Source organism: Monodon monoceros, unplaced genomic scaffold (genome assembly GCF_005190385.1).
Source record: "Monodon monoceros isolate NGI ecotype Baffin Bay Population unplaced genomic scaffold, NGI_Narwhal_1 Super_Scaffold_10, whole genome shotgun sequence".
Lineage (NCBI taxonomy): Eukaryota > Metazoa > Chordata > Mammalia > Artiodactyla > Monodontidae > Monodon > Monodon monoceros.
In genome coordinates, this window is record NW_021703766.1 from 75,722 (window position 1) to 94,279 (window position 18,558).

The 18,558-nt window shown below is 54.4% G+C and overlaps 1 protein-coding gene across 1 annotated transcript; it reads right to left on the bottom strand.

Moving 5' to 3' along the window:
* Window positions 1-17: 17 nt before the first annotated feature.
* LOC114884536 (AFG3-like protein 1) lies at window positions 18-18,436 on the bottom strand. The gene is given in 15 exon segments (XM_029203529.1): window positions 18-614; window positions 700-894; window positions 976-1,176; window positions 1,598-1,713; window positions 2,644-2,754; window positions 5,610-5,637; window positions 5,639-5,739; window positions 6,362-6,469; window positions 7,781-7,810; window positions 7,813-7,873; window positions 8,144-8,281; window positions 10,260-10,530; window positions 11,216-11,340; window positions 11,908-11,976; window positions 15,258-18,436. Coding segments are annotated over 15 exon segments (1,905 nt in total). The 5' UTR covers window positions 15,393-18,436; the 3' UTR covers window positions 18-398.
* Between the last annotated feature and the right edge of the window lie 122 nt (window positions 18,437-18,558).

Genomic DNA, 18,558 nt, shown 5'->3' on the forward strand with positions numbered 1-18,558 from the left:
ATTCTCCTTTCCTCAATTCTGAACCTCACCAGACCTTGAGGATTTCTGAACTGGGCCAAAAGCCCCCTCTCCGTCTCTCCCCAGGGCAGGTGAGGTGACCAGCACCGATGTCCCTGCGATGGGCAGCTGTCCCCGGCAGATGAGCCCACCAGCCACCTCGGGGGAGGCCCAGGGGGGTCCTACACGCAGGCCCCCAGGGGGCAGGTGAGTTTCGGCCACTGCCCTCCACTCTGACTCGGGAACAGGGTCCCAGCCCCCGCCTCGGTGGAAGGGCACGTTCTGGGAGCTGGAATCCCCGTGGGCTCAGAGGACCCTGACCTGAAAACACCCATTTGTGATTATCACGCGTTTTAATTTGCTCTCTGGAGATTCCGGAGGCTGCTCTCCAGGCAGGGGCGCTAGGCTGGGCTCTCCTGCAGGGGGCACTCCGTGCCGCCCTCCTCCAGCCCCCAGCACCAGCCCTTCAGCCCCTGGGGAAGGGACGTGTCCTCCAGGCCACCGGTGCCCTCCACGAGCTCCTCGTAGGCGGTCTTCTCCGCAAAGGGTCGGGGCCCAAGCAGCTCCACCATGTCGGCACGCTCCGGCACCTCCTTCCCCAGCAGCCGCCTGCCCACCTGCACACCGGACCATGTCAGGCCGTCCGCTCGGCGCCCCGCAGAGCCCCCGCCCCGACCCTGGGGACGGGCCGGCCCCACTCGCCTCGTCCACCCGCTCCCGGGAGCGCGTCAACAGGTCCAGGGTGTGCGCGTGCGCAGAGCTGACCAGCCGCCGAGCCTCCTGGTCGATGAGCTGGGCCGTGGCCTCGCTGTACGGCTTCTCCACCAGCGCCTCGCCAGGCCGGGGGAGGTCGAAGGACACCTGGCCCAGCTTCTCGCTCATTTCGAACTGCACAATCTGGGGCAGGCGAGGCGCAGGCGTGAGCCTGGCGGACGGTGCCCTGAGCCCCCTTCCCAGCCCCCGCGGACACCGCCTTACCTGGGCATAGGCACTCTGGGTGACCTTCCTCAGGTCGTCCTGGGCCCCCGTGGTGATCTGCCCGAAGAACAGCTGCTCGGCCACCCGGCCACCCAGCATGGCGCACATGTGGTCGAAGAGCTGCTCCCGCGTGTGCAGGTACTGCTTCCTGGGCAGGCACTGGGCATACCCAAGCCCCTTGCCCCGGGGGATGATGGACACCTGCCAGATACGGCAGGCGCACCCTGTCACCCCCAGGGTCCCCGGGTATCCCGGAGGAGGAGAGGAAGCCCTGGGCCCCAGCGCTGACAGGTCACCCCAAGGATGAACACAGAAACCCCCTCTGTCCCGCCATCCCAGGAAGCTGTGGAGGAGCCGTGCCGTCAGGGGAAAGTTTAGAGTGAGGTGAGTTTAACGTGGAACCTCCAGGTGTCAGGTGGCCAGCATCCAGACCCCTCCTAGAACCAGCACCCCCCCCTCTCTGCCCACCCACCCCTCAGGGAATTGTGTAACAAATTCTAGACCATTACATCCTCAAAGAGGGAAGAGGGCCGCCACCTGGAATGCACCGTGCCCACACAGCACCCCCGGGAGGGGAGTGGGCCCTGAACCACACTGCAGATGCGCAGGGGGATGGGCCAACCTTGAGCAGGGGGTCTGCATGCTCCAGGAACCAGCCCACCACCGCATGGCCAGCCTCACGGTAGGCCACCGTCATCTTCTCGCTGGGCTGTAGGACCTGCATCTTCTTCTCGAGACCTGCAAGTCAAGTTCACGGCAAGAGGCAGAGGACAAACGGACAGCTGAGAGGTGGGTGCCAAGGCCCCATTCTGCACCGCGGGCGTGTTGGGGGCTGCTCAGGGCCTCCGTCCGCCCAGGACAGGCCCGCAGCCTGTCCGCTCCATGCACACCGCTCAGGCCTGCTGGGCGCCTGTCCCTCCACACCAGACGCTACACTGCCTTCTGCCCCACCGTGCAAGCGGCAGGTGCCTTTGGGGGCCCGTTTGTAGCCAAGGGGGTTAGCTACTCTCCGTGACCTGACTGGCAGTGAGGCCGCACGCAGGGAGACCAGGAGCGCTCTCTACGCCGCCTACACCCAGTTGCAGGCGGGGAACAGGGCACAGAGAAGGCACCACGACTCGCGTGAGCTCAGCTTCAGGGATGGTCAGCTCAGCGGCGCCGCCAGGACAGCGTCGAGCAGCTGTGGCGACTGCCTTGGGTCACTGACACTTGTCTGTGCGTGCCACACTTCAATAAAACGTGAAGCAAAGACAAAGCAGCCCTGCCAACCTGCTGTCTGGAGACGGGCTGGTTCTCACAGCTGTGGGGCGGGATCATGAAGGACAGCTGCTGACCACACGGACACCTCCCGGACCTCCGTTCCCGGGAGGGCACTCGGGAGACCTCTACCCCACGCTGAAGCTTCCCAAGGAAGCACGCAAAAAACCTGCCTCTCGGCCACGGGCAGCACCCGAACCTGGGTCTGACACAGCGCCCTGGAGGTTACATCTCTTTGAAATTCTAAATGTTGCTCTAGTAAGAGCACGAAAGCTGCTGGCAGATCCCAAGTCCCAGATTTTGGTCTGGAAAACTGTCCACGACTGCAGCTCACTGAAGTGAAGCTGGGCCCCAGGGTGGGCCCGCTGTGGGTCAGAGCTGGAAACCGCCCCCCAGCACTGCCCGGCTCGCCTCCGACGACCCTCTCAACCGCCTGCTCCAAGCGCTTCTCCTGGACAAAAGGGCTCAGGTGGCGGGTGGCAATCAGGGCCGCTTCGTTGCAAACATTAGAAATATCAGCACCTGACCCGGAAAAGGAGAAACAGTCCCATCAGTGCCCCAGGGCAGACTGTTAAGAGGAAAATCTCCAGCAGAGGGACCAGAGCTAAACTAGGTCAAGGACTGGAAGGAAACGGGACCTGCTCTGTCAGTCACGGTTGCTTTCAGCCAGTATTTTGGTTGAACAATTTACTGAGGTATGAGTTATTTAACATAAAATCTATCCGTTTTAAGTGTACCTTTCAAACACTTTTGGTAAGTTTATCAAGATGTGCGACCATTGCGCTGATCTCATTTCAGACATTTCCATCACCGATGTGACATATGTGGCTAATTCCTGTACACATGCCCAGCCAACCACTAACCTACTTTCTATCTCTATGGATTTGCCTCTTCTGGACGTTTCACATAAATGGAATCACATGATAGGTGGTCTTTTGTGTGCTTCTTTCACTTGACACAGTGTTTTCCCGTTCATCCGCTATCGTAGCGTGTACTGGTTATTTCATTCCTTTTCACAGTTGAATGAGGTTCCATCACATGCACAGCCGCCCCGAGGCCTCCACAGGAGATAGCAAACTCCACGGACGCTCAAGTCCCTGATATAACATGGCCAGTACAGCTGGCCCTCTGTACCCACTCTACACACACCTATCTGGTCACGCACCGCTGGACACGGGTGGCCTCTACCTCTCGGCTATTATGAATTATGCTGCTGTGAACATCTGTGTGAAGCCTTTGTGTGAACAAATGTTTTCAATTCTCTTAGATACCGAGGAGTGGAACTGGGGTCATACGGTAACTGTCCTTCACTTCTGGAAGAACTGCCAGGTGGATCCCCGTGGCCACACTATCTTACATCCCCACCAGCACCGTGTGAGCACGGCCGCCTCCCTACAGCCCTGGCGACTCATGCATCTGCCTCTTACGGCCATCCTGGTGGGCGTGAGGCGGCACCACACTGTGGTTTTGATGTGCGTTTTCCTACCATCACTGAGCACCTGCTCATCTGCTTTCTGGCCACCTGCAGACCTTCTTTGGAAAAATGTTCAAATCCTTTTCCCATGTTTAAATCGGGTTCTTTAAATATTTTGGATTATAAACCCCTACCAGATGCATAATCTCCAAATAGTTTCTTCCATTCTGTGGGCTGTCTTCTCACCACCTCAATAATGTCCCTTGACGCACAAAAGATTTTAATTTTGGAAAAGTCTAATTTGTTTTCTCACTTGTTGCTTGTGCTTTAAGAAACCATTGCCAAATCCAAGGTCACGAAGATTTTCTTTTAAGACCTTTATAGTTCTAGCTCCACAGTTTAGGTCTCTTACCCATTTTGACTTGACCGCTGCATGTGGTCTAAGGTCTAGTTTCGTCCTTTTGCTTGTGGACACCGTCGTCCCAGCGCATTTGATTGAACAAACTATTCTTTCCCCATCAAATGGTCTTCACACCCTTGACAGAAACAACTGACCAAGGACTTCCCTGGTGGCACAGTGGTTGAGAGTCTGCCTGCCGATGCAGGGGACACGGGTTCGTGCCCCGGTCCAGGAAGATCCCACATGCCGCGGAGCGGCTGGGCCCATGAGCCATGGACGCTGAGCCTGCGCGTCCGGAGCCTGTGCTCCGCAACGGGAGAGGCCACAACAGTGAGAGGCCGGCGTATCGCAAAAGAAAAAAAACAAAAAAATGAGTAGCCCCCGCTCGCCACAACTAGAGAAAGCCCGCGCGCAATGAAGACCCAACGCAGCCAAAAATAAATGAATAAAGTGAATTTAAAAAAACAACAACTGACCGAGATGCACAAGCGCACATCTAGGCTCCCAGTTCTACTCTACTGGTCGACGCCCACCCTTGCACCAGCAGCCCCCTTCTGTTTGCTGGAGCTTTGTAGTCAGTTCTGCATTAGGGAAGTGTGTCTTCCATCTCTGCTCTGCACAGACTGTGCTGGCCCTTCAGTCCCCTGGCAGCTCCACAGGGAGGTTAGAATCAGTTTTTCCCTTTCCAGCTTTAACAACGTACAAAGGTTCTGTTCCTACACAGCCCTTCCCACCTTCACAGGTTACTTTTTTTTTTTTTACATCGTGTGCCCATTAACACAGACATGTCTTTATGGGTTTAAGCACCTGCCCTTTAAATCATAAAGGGAAAACAGAGGAGCTGCAAACCAAAAACACACAGGATGCTGGCCTTCACGTTTACCTATGCAGTTGCCTCTCCCAGGGCTATTTCCCCACACAGCTTCAAGTCACTGGCCAGCGCCCTTTCATTTCAGCCCAGAGGACTCCAGCATTTCCTGGAGGGCAGGTTTAAATACAGTAAGTTCCCTCAACTTTAAAAAACAATCTAGGAATGCCTTTATTTCTCCTTCCCTATTGAAGAACAGTCTTGCCAGATCCACGGCCTTCTGGCCTCATGGTCTCCAAGAAGAATCGGTTGTTAACCTTACTGAAGACCCGTCCCCACTAGGTGTCCCTTCTGTCTGGTTGGCTTCAACAGTCTCTCGTTATCTCTGACCAACATGAATTACACTGTATCTCAGTGTGGACGTCTCTGGGTTTATCCCTACTTGGAGTTTATTCAATTTCTTGGACGTGGAGACTCAGGTCTGTCATCCAATTTGGGAAGTGCTGAACCATGACCCCTTCAATGGGCAGCATGCCAAGGGGACAAGACGTCACTGCACTATGTTCCCGGGGTGGCAGGAGTTCAAACAGGCACAAGCCAGCCTTGGGGCTAATCACCTCTGAGGCCTCCGATACGTCCATCAGACTCAAAAGTTCTAAAGACAAGGGTAGCACATGCCAGGACCAAGTGGCACAACCAGATACCACCCACCGACGACACGTCCAGACCCGCACGGCCCACCTGGCCACACTCACCTGTGAAGCCTGGAGTGAGGGCCGCAAGCAAGCTTCCTCGCCAGGGCGTCCTCACTGAGGCTCTCGTCCAACTTGAGTGGACGCAGGTGGACCCTGAAGATGGACGACCTGCCTTTGATGTCAGGGGGGCCTAACAGAGAGAGAGGCACTGAGGGCCAGGGCGGGGCCACCTGCAGCCACTTCACTGCAAGGGCCCTCCCCTGCGTGTCTGTGCTGCACACTTGGCTGTCCGACCCGGGCCAGGGAGCTCCCCGCGGCAGAAACGACCCACAGGTCACGTACGTTCAGCTCTTCAACACATCAAAGAACTTCCTGACCGTGGAGCCTCTGGCCCACGCAAATCCATCCCAGGACAGGGACCCAACCACAAGCAAAACTCTGACTGCCCTGGCAGCAGGGTGTCCGTGCAGGACTCAAGTCCTAAATTCCCAGGATCTCCTCACCAGTGGAAAGGGCCAGGGTGAATGCTGCTCTCGCTAACGGCGCACAAAAAGTAAAAGCTGAAGGATCCAAGTCTGTCACCTCGCTCCCACCTGCATGGACTGCAGTGACCTTCCCCCAGCCCCAAGTACACCTGTTCTTCCCAAAGTGGGGGGCACCCACGCACCTCCACCGTTTTCACAACACTGTATTAACGGCTTTAGGACCCCGATCAAAATCTCCTCCAAATACACAGCTAAAGATCTAACCCAACTTTTAACCCAAAGGAAGGAAAAGCCAAGCCTCAGCACCCAGGCAACCAGCACACTCACCAATGTAAATCTGACGGTCAAACCGGCCGGGCCGCGTCAGGGCCAGGTCAAGGATGTCGGGGCGGTTGGTGCCCGCCAGCACCATGACGCTCATGGTAGAGCTGAACCCTGGACATGAGAGAAGCAGGTGAGCCCAAGGAGGGGGCCCAGGCAGCAGGAGTCTCTCCTCTTCCCAGGGCTCCTCCCCTGCGCAGCTGGCCCCGTCTTCCCAGGACCCCTGCCACCCACCCCGGAAGACCCACGCTGGGCCTGCTTCTCCTGCGGGCCCGCAGCCCACTGCACAAGCCGCTCAGTGTGGGGCGGACACTCACGCCCAGGGCTAGCTCTGACCCGTCTCAGGAAGCAACCAGTGGCTCTGGTCCCCGCGGCCCCCAATGCTGACTGAGGCGCACGTGCACTGGTGGGTAACCAGACGTTCCTCACGCCACGGACGCCCATCCTAATTCATTACTGGTCTATAACGGCCAGCCTCTGACACCACGCGGCGAGCTGCAGGGGCCGGGCAGAGCCTCCACCGTCGGGGCCCTGGGCCGCTGCAGAGACCTCCCTCCACCCAGGCCCTGGACGGCTTGCTGGGCTCAGGGAGCCTGACTAGAAGGCAGGCGGGGCGGCGAGGGCCTGAGCTCACCCAGCACTCATCTGCAGAAAGGCCTGCTCACAGGGGCCCTCGGCCACCTCTGGGACCTGGGATTCAGGACCGCTCCCTGATAAGAGGGGCTCCCTGCGCTTCAACTGTGCGTGCAGACATGTGGTTTCTGCGAAGCACCTGCCTTCCTCCTGGGAGGCTGGGATCGTAGCACGTGCTGAGCAGAGGCTGCCACGTGACCAGCCCCCAGGGGAAACCCCACTCCCGAGTGTCACCCAGCCCGCTGCCACGGAAGTAGCTGCATCCTGCGACTCCAGGGCTCCAGAGGCTGTGACCAGCTTCCCTGGCCACCAGGCACCTGCTCCCCACTCAACCGTGGTCCTGAATCCAACTAAACATGGAGTCCTCCCGGCGAATCACCAAACCCGGGATCATGTCGGGGACCCCAACACAGCTCCAAAGCCAAAGCGAGGACAAGACCTGCCAAAGGTCCAACAAAAGCTTCTCCAAATTTGGAAACTAGTAAGAACGCCTAGACGCTTCCCGCGAAGCTTCGGCAGGGCTGCCGGGCTGTCACGCGGAGCTGGGACCTCCCCGAGCAGTGGTCCCCAGGGGGGAGAGCGGAGAGGGGTTCTGGGCAGGAGGCGGCCCGGGTCAGAGGCCAACGTGGAAGGAGCCTGGGTGTTGGCCCCGTCCTGCGCTGAGCTCTGAGGGCAGCTTCCTCCACTGTGTGTGCCGAAAACAGCCTTCCTCAAAACACAGCAAGCAGGGGTTCTCGCCCGGGGAGGTCCCGCACAGAGGAAGGCCTGGGGGACGGTCGTGCAGCCGCTCACCGTCTAGCTCCACGAGCAGCTGGTTCAGGGGTTCTCGTGCTCGCTCTGGCCCCCAAAGTGCCCACGGCCGCAATTCCTGTCCATCGCGTCAATCTCCTCAATGAACAAGACACAGGGAGCATTTTTTCGGGCCATTGCATACACGTCACGGACGTGAAACAGGAGTCCACGCAGGGTCTGCTTTGCCACTGGTGCCAACACAGGACTAAAGAGCTCACCAAGCTAAGCCCTCGCCTCTGGCACTCGACTCTCATCTCAGCTGCTCTGCCTGCCCGCCCGGGTCCCCCTGCACATCTGTGCTCTGCGCCTGTTGCCAGGGTCCCACACGAAGCCCAGGGCAAGGACAAGGGCGCATCCACCTACCCGAGCTGGACCGACGCCGACAAACATTTCCAGGAACTCGGACCCATTCACGGTGATGAAGGGCACACTGGCCTCCCCTGCAGTCGCCTTGGCGAGAAGCGTTTTGCCGGTACCAGGAGGACCAGTGAGCATGGCTCCCTGAAACAGAAAGGCAATGCCTGGTTCTGAAAGGGCACAGACGGAGCTGAGGAGACAGTCACGTTCTACTGAACAGGCGTTTTCTAGGCCTGCTCCACGCAGGTCGGCTAAGGTTTGCTTTCGGTGTGATACTTCCTGCTTGTAAAATGAACGCATGTTCACCATGAAATGTTCAAACGCTGCAGATGTGGGAAAGCCCCCCACACCCCCAGTCCAGCCGAGCAGGTTGTCTCTTCAGGCAACGCTCCCAGGGCACGGCTCGCTGGATCTCGCGGTCTGATGTTTAACGGTCTTTGCCAAACTGCCCTACGAAACACACCAACTCACACCAGGACGAACAAGAGCCCACTCCCCAGACCTGGTCACATGATTCTGTCCAGCTCGTCCACCAGCAGCTGTGAAGGCGGCACCTGTGTGTGGTCACTGGCACCTGTGCTTCCTGATCGACAACCTGCCTTTTTCTACGCTTACTTAAGGTTGAAATTCATAATTCACGCCCCAGAAACACACCTCAGTGCTCCTTTCGGGGTTACCATTACACGTGAAAATCGAGGAGAGATTTAAACGGGGCTCCTATTGCTCCATTTCTAGTCGAGAGTGTGGGTTAATATCTACTTATTTCAAAGGAGACTCTAAGGTTGTTTTTTTAAGTCTTTAAGGACAAAACTAAAATATATAAAGGGAGGGAGGAGGGAGCCACAAAACTCAAAACCACAAGGCGTCAGGGCCCCACGTCCCTGTGAACGTGGATGCGGATTCACAGAGGGTCTCCTCAAGGCAGGGCGCCTTATGTGCCCCCCACACCCGGCTTTCCAACCAGCTCTCACCAGGTGGTCAGACAGAAGCACAGACCTCCTGCCCACAAAGCCCCAGCGGTCAGTCATGCTCTCCTGTTGTTCAGGGCACGCTGGGGGAAGCATGGGGCCACCAGGAAGGTCAGTGTGGTGAGCACCACCCACCCGAGAGCTCGGAGCCTGGTCCGGGGCCCAGGGACGCCTCGAGCGGTCTGTGAATCTATTCTGTGTGAGACGCAAACCTTTCTGGGAAAAGGACTCACAGCTTCAGCCAGGCCCTCAAAAGGTCGATGCCCAGAGGCACCCCCAAGTAGACGGAGTGGCCAGAATCACCGTAGCTCCACTTCCTCTGCACAGCACCCCAACCTGCATCCACACCGCACACCTGTCCCACTACTTGCTCGTGGGCTTCCCGAGAGGCAGCTGCATCTGATCCCAGACCCATTTACGAGAGTTGTACTTGATTTTTTTTTTTTTTTTTTTTTTTGGCCACACTACACTGCTTGCAGAATCTTAGTTTCCCAACCAGGGATTGAACCCGGGCCATGGCAAGGTAAGCCCCAAGTCCTAACCACTAGACCGCCAGGGAATTCCATGTACTTATTTTAATTATATACTTTGATAATAAGTAATGGTAAAGAAAGTTGTTTTTTCAAAAACAAAGTTGAAGGCTTTAGGTAATAAAGTAATAAAGGCAAACTGTTAAAGAAAAATGCTGTCAAATTGAATGGACAGAAAACTGAAAGAGTAAGAAAAAGTCATAAAAATATAGGATCCTGCACTCAGATTGCTTCTATGTCCTCAGTTCATTTTAAAGAAACAAAACTATAGACGTTAAGTGCTTTGTGCAAGATATTTAACAGAGAATTTGATCACTGGGGCCAAACTCAAAGGAAGGCCTGTGCTCTAAACGAGACACCACACCAACAAAGACGTATGTTTGCACTTGAAGGTGAAATAAACACACTCCAGGTGGGCGTGCACTGTCCCTATGATTCCAGTTTTATAGTTTAAAACAGCTGATCAGATAAGAGGATTTTCACTTCACTACTCTGCAAATGCGATTTCCACTCCCCACTGTGATTAATAAGACACAGTATCATTACCAAAAGCTACACTGTCCCAGCTCTGTCCACAATGAACCAGGGTGAAGCTCAGAGCATCATGTTTTCTCAAATCAGTACCTTTGGAATTTTGGCCCCGAGGTCCTGATACTGCTTGGGATTCTTCAGGAAATTCACAAACTCCATGATCTCCAACTTGGCTTCTTCGCAACCAGCCACGTCTGCAAAGCGCACGCCGACGTTGTTCTTCGTGATCTTGGCTGTGGTCTTGCCAACGGTAAAGAGGCCCCCTCCTCTCCTGCCACACCCAGGCCCCATCGGGCCCCTCCTCGCGACACAGAGGAGGATTCCGGTCAGGAGAAAGGTGGGCACCTGGCTTCGCAAGAAAGACCTAGAAAGTCCAAGAAAACCATCTGTCACATTCCCTTGAGAGACAAGGCAGAAACACTGCCTCCAGGCCATGAACAGTGGACGGCTCCAGAACTTGGTTTTGCTACACAAAAGGGAACAGTTTTTTGTGTGTGTTTTTTGCGGTACGCGGGCCCCTCACTGTTGTGGCCTCTCCTGTTGCGGAGCACAGGCTCCGGACGCGCAGGCTCAGCGGCCATGGCTCACGGGCCCAGCGGCTCCGCGGCATGTGGGATCTTCCCGGACCGGGGCACGAACCCGTGTCCCCTGCATCGGCAGGCGGACTCTCAACCACTGCGCCACCAGGGAAGCCCCAACAGTTTGTTTTTTAATGTGCCAACCTGTATATGCAGCTTCCCCCAGCCACGCACACCTACCTGCTCGATTTCACCTGTGGGGCGGGCAGGGCAGCTGCGGCCCCTCCCTCAGAACCCCTCCAGACCCAGCACAGCCTCCCCACAGCTGAGCCCTTCCCGGCCCACTGCACAGTCCTCAGGCTGCCTAGCTAAACATTTCCCCGATCAATTCTTTCCTCAATAAAAACAGAGCCAACAAATTTATCTTCCACCACAGACACCGTGACTATCGGAGAACGCCTGTAACACGCCTGAGCGGGTACAGCAGGAAGTGCTGCGTGGCCAGTACCGGGCCCAGCTGCGCCCACTCACCCATCGCTCTCGGTGGTGTAGACCACGGCCGTCTGCTCCGGGAGCTCGATGCCCAGCTCCCAGTGGGCGGTCTCCAGGTTGCGCTCCAAGGTGTGCACGCTGCCGATGTTGAACCACACAAACTTCTGCAGAGACCAAGGCGCCAGGCGCCGTAGGGGGTGCCCCCCACAGCCGCCGCCCCTCCCCAGCGCCTCTCCCAGCAAAGCCCGGAGCAGCTCTGACAGGCCACCTGTCCTGGCCCCAAACCACAGGCTTAGGTCTGAGGTCGAAGTATAAATGCCCATCGACAGCTGACGTCGCCTCCCTCCGTCATGTTATTCTTCCCCCTTCCAGATCTCAGCTGGCAGCTGGCACGTGTTACTCGGCAAAACTGAAGCAGTTATAGCTTTATGAGGGTCCTGCGCTACTTGGAAGACTGTTCCTGTCGTGTCACCAAAACAAACGAGCACAAGTGGGTGCTGGAAAGTGAAACCAGGGAAGGCATTTCTCTAAAAAAAACAGAAAACTATACCTATTTTTTGGCCACGAGGCTTGCGGGATCTTAGTTCCCCGACCAGGGATTGAACCTGCGCCCTTGGCAGTGAAAGCTCAGAGTCCTAACCACTGGACCATGAGGGAATTCCCAGAAAACTACACCTTACGCTAAAACCAAAACCTACGTCTAGGACACCGGCCTTGAACCCAGCCCTCACCTCAGACGATGTCCCAGGGGCAGTAATAACACGCACAAGCTGTTTGTTCACGACTTCCAGCCGGTCCACCTAGAAAAGAGACGAGCAGTCAGAAGAGCTGAGGTCCCAGGCAGGACACGGCATAGCAACCCTGGGCCTCTTCCTCAGACGAGCCTCACACACACGGGCTGCACCTCTCTCCGAGGGCAGCTCACACTCCGCAGGACAGGTCTTGGTTTTGTTTCCTACTAACATGGACAATTTTAGCCTGGGATTATTTTAATAAACAGGAACCAATGCAAGAAGAGGGATTAAAATGTGGCACATCTGAGCACTAAGCCTCCAAACTGGCTTTAAAAATCCCAAAGGAGGGCTTCCCTGGTGGCGCAGTGGTTGAGAGTCCGCCTGCCGATGCAGGGGACACGGGTTCATGCCCCGGTCCGGGAAGATCCCACATGCCGCGGCGCAGCTGGGCCCGTGAGCCATGGCCGCTGAGCCTGCGCGTCCAGAGCCTGTGCTCCACAGCGGGAGAGGCCACAGCAGTGAGAGGCCTGCGTACCGCAAAAAAGAAAGAAAAAAAAAAAAATCCTAAAGGAGGGAAGTTCCCTGGTGGCCTAATGGTTAGGATTCTGGGCTTTCCAGGTTCAATCCCTGGTCGGACAGCAGGCACCACAAGAAAACAGTGCCGACGAGAATGAAAGTGCAGCGCCAAGGCCTGCTAGCTGCTGTTGCCTAAACAGCCCGCTGCCCAGAAGGCACAAGCCCTCTGGGGAGCTGCAGACATGGCCTGCTGTCAACACCACCATAACCACTGGAAACACCACAGCTCCTCCTGGAAACAACGGGAAGACTGAGGATTGCACGGCGAGGACACGACCCTGAGTGTGGAACCTCACCACCACCCGACTCCTGCACACGCCTGTAACACAGCTGAAACCACGGCAAACAGGACTCCAGGTGACTGCCCGCCCTGGCTTCTCCGCCAGCACGTGGAGCCCCAGCCAGCCAGGCCCCGCCAGCTCTCAGGTTCATGGAGGCGAAGGCATGGCGCATCCTCCCTGCCCCGCGGGACCCCTGCCCAGCTGACCCCTCACACTTCCCCCAGCGCGGTGCACCACTGCCGGGGTGTGCAACGGGGCAGTCAGACAGAGGGTATAAAAGAGTGAGCAGCTCCGCTTTCAGACTGGCCAGGAGGATCAAAAAAAAAGGCCAGCCTGAGTTAGCAGATGGTGATTTCTTTCTTTATACTTTTATTTATTTCCCCAAATTTTTCTGCAGCAAGCATGTATTACATCTGTAACCAGGAAAAAAAACAATGCTGTTTTAAAATGAAGATTGCTGGGACTTCCCTGGTGGTCGAGTGGCTAACACTCCGCACTCCCAGTGCAGGGGTCCCGGGTTCGATCCCTGGTCATGGAACTAGATCCCACATGCCACAACTAAGAGCTCGCGTGCCGCAACTAAGGAGACCGAGTGCCATAACTAAGAAAGATCCAGCACACGGCGATGACGATCCCGCGTGCCACAACTAAGAGCCAAATAAATATTAAAAAAAAAAAAATCATTCCCCTGAGTAAAGAAAAGGTGGGCACACAGAGGCTTGCAACAGAAATCACTTTCTCCCCTAGGCAATCCATCCACAGCCAGCCAACAACAGCAGATGCAGGGCCTGAGCACAACATTCACACAAGTTCTAGGATAAAAGCCCGAGCTGCCCCACGATGTACACGGCCCCACTGCAGCAAGCCCAACGCAAAGCCATGGAAGCCGGAAGGCCAGAATGATCCCAGGAACAGCCAGACATATTATAGGATAGAGGGAAGATGTGCATAAACATTAAGGACAAAACACGAGCCTTCAAAGAAGTCTGACGTTTGTAGCGAATCATGTAAGCACTCCTCCCAACGAGCTTTCATGGGCCCCGCTCCACTTCTTGCTCCTGGCTACCCGAGCAGGAGACATTTCCCAGGAGAAACACACCCACTGAATATTCACTTCACCCACCCACATCACCAAACTACGCTGTAACTTCACAAACAGATTTGTCGAGGCTTCAGATCCACACAAGCTATGGAGGTGCTGAGCCCTGAAGACAAAGGGAGGGAGGGAGGCCACGTCAACAAGTGAGTGAAGGGAAGGAAATACCAGGTCCACCCACGCACAGGCCACTGGCCGCTCACCTCCCCAGACTAACTCAAAATCAATGAACGCTTTAAAAAAAAAAATCCTGGACTTCCCTGGTGGCTCAGTGGTTGAGGGTCCGCCTGGCGATGCAGGGGACACGGGATCGTGCCCCGGTCCGGGAGGATCCCGCGTGCCGCGGAGCGGCTGGGCCCGTGGGCCATGGCCGCTGAGCCTGCGCGTCCGGAGTCTGTGCTCCGCGGCGGGAGAGGCCGCGGCAGTGAGAGGCCCGCGTACCGCAAAAAAAAAAAAAAAAAAAAAAAAAAAAAATCCTCCAGTGGGGAATTCCCCGGCGGTCCAGTGGTTAGGACGCTGTGCTTCCACTGCAGGGGGCAAGGGTTCAATCCGTGGTCGGGGAACTAGGATCCCACATGCTGCACGTGTGTCCAAAAATAAATTAATTACTTAACTTAATTAAAGAATTAAAAAATTCTCAAATGTACAATTTTGACAATCTGATTTGTCAAATGTCCCTTTTACCATTTTGTTTTCGTTTTTGTTTTTGCTTTGGAGCTGTTGGTTTTCTAAGTCTGTGTTTCTTCTACTCCTCTTAAAGAACTTCTCAAACCCACCGGGACAAAATGATGAGGTTCTGGTACTTTAAGAGCACACACCACACTCACAAAAGCAGCCATACTGTCAACCCAGGAGAGGAAGAGTAAGGGAGAAGCGGGTTTTCTTCCTGACTTCAGCTTGGTGAGACCAGCATGCGCCGCCACGTCCTAACTGCCTTCTGCTCTGCACTGCACACAGGGTCTCCCGAGAAGCGTTGAGCACAGCCCACAGCCCGCCCCCGGGGGCACACGTGCCCCAAACTAACTGCAGTCTACACGAGATCTCTGTTCTGCTTTCCAAACGTGAGACTCAGCTTGGCCCTCAGATGTGCAGAAACAAAGGTCTGTTCCCATGCATCGCCAAAGATTCACCCAGCAGCAACTTCCTACTGGAAGAGTTTCTCTTTCACCACCTACACCGATAGATCAAAACTGTAAAGACGTGGGGCAGGTAACCCAGAAATGGGGAGAGCTAAGTGTGACTGAATATGGAAGCCAGAAAACGAGAGGTCCGGGCCTCCTGAGCCATCATGCGCCCTGTCCCCACTCCCCATGATGCAGGACACCAAGGAAGCCACACTCACCTCGGTTCCTGTGACCTTATGCTGCCAACGATGGTAAGAGAAAGACAGGTACCTTTGGGTGGTTTTGAACACAGCCACTGGGAAACTGACGTCTGTCTCTTCCACAGAGCCAACTGCTGAAAGCAGATTCCCAGGAGGCACTGAAACGGGAAAGAGAATTAGCTTCCTCTGCAATCCGATGGGGCATCTTCTCACAGCGGCCGTTACAGGCGCAAAGGGACCAGGATTTGGGCTGGGGTGTAAACCTAAGGGCTTTATCTGCTTTATCTCATTAAAAATATGATTCAAACAGGAGAAGAAGAAACTAAATGCAATGCAGAGGTATACGAAGAATTTTTTTTTAATTTATTTATTTTTTATTTTTGGCTGCGTTGGGTCTTCGTTGCTGCACTCGGGCTTTCTCTAGTTGCAGCGAATGGGGCTATTCTTTGTTGCGGTGCACGGGCTCCTCATTGCGGTGGCTTCTCTTGTTGTGGAGCACGGGGCTCTAGAGCACAGGCTCAGTAGTTGTGGCGCACAGAGTTACTTCCTCCGCGGCATGTGGGATCTTCCCGGACCAGGGCTCGAACCCGTGTCCCCTGCACTGGCAGGCGGATTCTTAACCACTGCGCCACCAGAGAAGCCCCATGAAGAATTTTTATAGCTACAGCTGTCAAAAAACAAAACAAAACTAATCACTTCCTGCCTGAGGCAATTTTAGTCCCTGAAATTTTTACAGCCTCAAAACCAAACATTATTCTAACATTAAAATCATATGAAATCTAAAAAGCAAAGAGTATTATGATTTATCTTTGATCAGCCACAGGTTAGTATTTTTGTCAGGAAAGCAAATGTTTTTCCTAGACGTTGTATTTTCTATAGTTCTCAAAGAGGAAAACAACAGTTTTTACCATAAGCTGCTAACAATACTTAACATCAATTAAGGACAGAACTAGAGACAATTTCGGTTTTTCACTATCACAGGTCAAAAGCCATTACAGCAAAAACGAGCACAGTAAAAGCCACCATACTAAAAAACAAGCTCTAAGCACACTCACTAACCTACTACTAACTGTATTCAAAAAAACCCCAACCTAACCAAAGATTTGGGTTGTTCCCAATATTTTGTTACAATGAAACTGGATCCACAGGTGACGACACTTGCGTTATTTCAGTCGTGCCATCTTTCATGGTGAGGCAGGCTATTCCCCAAAGCAAACTCATTCCCTAGTGATTATTAATTTGCTCATAAGCCAAATTATTCACACATCCCTATCAAAGGCCACAGAGCACTAAAAAGTAAGGTAAGCTATGAGAAAGATACTAAAATCAGGGAAAACTCCAAACAGGGAGGCTCAGGAAGGAGACATGGCGGTTAACAGTGATGAGGCTCCTGGAGCCTCTGCGCCATGAATGCCACCTCCCCACCGTCGCAAGTCACCGCGCACAAGGGGACCAGAACCTGATGTCACAAAGGCTGTCACTGTGAGGGGAAGTCTAGGTAAAGGCGCAGAGAAGGTGGTGGTCCTGGGCCCTGGTTGGGTGTCAGGCGCTTCGGTCACCTCCTCCGCTCTTCAGTGCCCACCCTGAGGAAGCAGGTGCTGCCATCCCCCTGCGGGGTGGGAACGCAGAAGTTCAGAGAGGCTGGTGAGCGCCTGAGGTAAGGTCACTGGGAGCTGGAGGTGTGTGACAAGGATTCTGGCGCCCAGTCTCTCTGTCAGGCGGCCTCCAGCCCTAGAAGGACAAAGTATGATCTTCAGGCCTCCAAAACTTGAGAAAATATCCAATTCCTTTATTTTAATTTATAATTTAGTCTTTTTCTGATTTGGTTAGGGGACCACATTAGGTCAGATGCAGCTCTCAAAGACAGGGGTCTACCATCCATTCTTGGTGTTTGGATATGCAAAGCCAACACGTGAAGCTGTGCATACCACAGTCTCCCTTTAACAAGCAAAGTACCACGGTCCTTTCTTTGTAAGATCACAAATCAGGCGACCCTGGCACACAGGTGCAGCCCCACCAGGCACCTGTGAATCTGCCCGCAGCTCAATCCTCACTTCCTTCAGAAGTCGATTACCCCGCCTAAGATAACGTGACATTTACCCTCCTCCACCCCTTCTCTTCGTTTCCTACTTCCTTTGTTCTGCTTCCTCTTCCTTCATACCTCATATAACCGCCTAACATGCTACCGACACATTTGTTGTCTTGTGTGGCAGGAACAATGTAGGAAGCTCACTGAGTGAAAAAATAACTCATAGAAACTTCCAGAACATAAGCTTCCCCTTGAGGAGTGCTGACTATAGTTAAAAGGGCACATCTTTTAACTATAAAGCAGTCTGCTACTTCATCTCCAGCCTTCACATGCCCCCCTCAGCCTACAAGTCACCAAGCCCTCAAAGGAGAGCAGCTCATGGGGCAAAGCCCTTGCCTGTCCTGTTCCCTGTGACATGCCCTGGCTAGCAGACTCCACAGATGAACAGAACAGCTCAGCCTGGGAAGGAACCCAAAGATCATGCAACTTCCTCCCTTCATAACTAAAGCCACTGAGGTCCATGGAATTCATGACACACCTGTGCTGCACCCCGTCAATTACTGCCTTCCACCCGGTTAACAACTAGAACAGCCCCCTGCAATGCTGAGTGCCACGTGGCCACAGGTGAAAGGCTCTGCTTTCACTGATATTGCGGAAACAACCTGAAACTGACGTGCACCAGCCCCGAAATGAACAGAGATGAGAGGGAAAAGTTCACTCCTGAAGACAGGACAGAAAATGAACCCATGGAACCCTTCTCCGTCTTTCAATACTGTCTGAAAACCAAGATAACTTTCTCCAATCAAAATCCGGAGGCTCCACATTAGTCTCTCAGAAAAGAATTCAATGTGATCACTGCTCCCTGGGATGTACAAAAACAAACCTTAAAATATGGTGTATTTCAGAGTATCTAACCCACGGGAAGGCGTACAATACAGGAGTATCTAAAAGCGAAGATGCTGACCAGTTGTGGCCTTACGTTTCCTCGCCTATAAAATAGAGTTAGAGCAGCTCCTACCTAAAGGACGGCTATAATAAGACTTAAAGGAGACAGTCCCCGTAAAGCCCTCAAAAAATGTTAGCTATGATTAGACTGGTAGAACTGGACTCGACGAATGCTGTTCGAATAAAAACCACATAACACTTGACAAAACTCTTTCACGTCCGTCATCATAACGGAGAGCAACCCTGCGAGATAGTGCAGAAGTCATATCACCGCTGAGCCCAGGAGGAAACCACCTCGCGGTCGGAGCGGGCGCCCGAGGAGACACGGTAGGTTCGCAGCGGAGCGAGGCCTGAACGCAATTCGCTGCACGCGGCTCTTGGGAGAGCGGAATGAGGA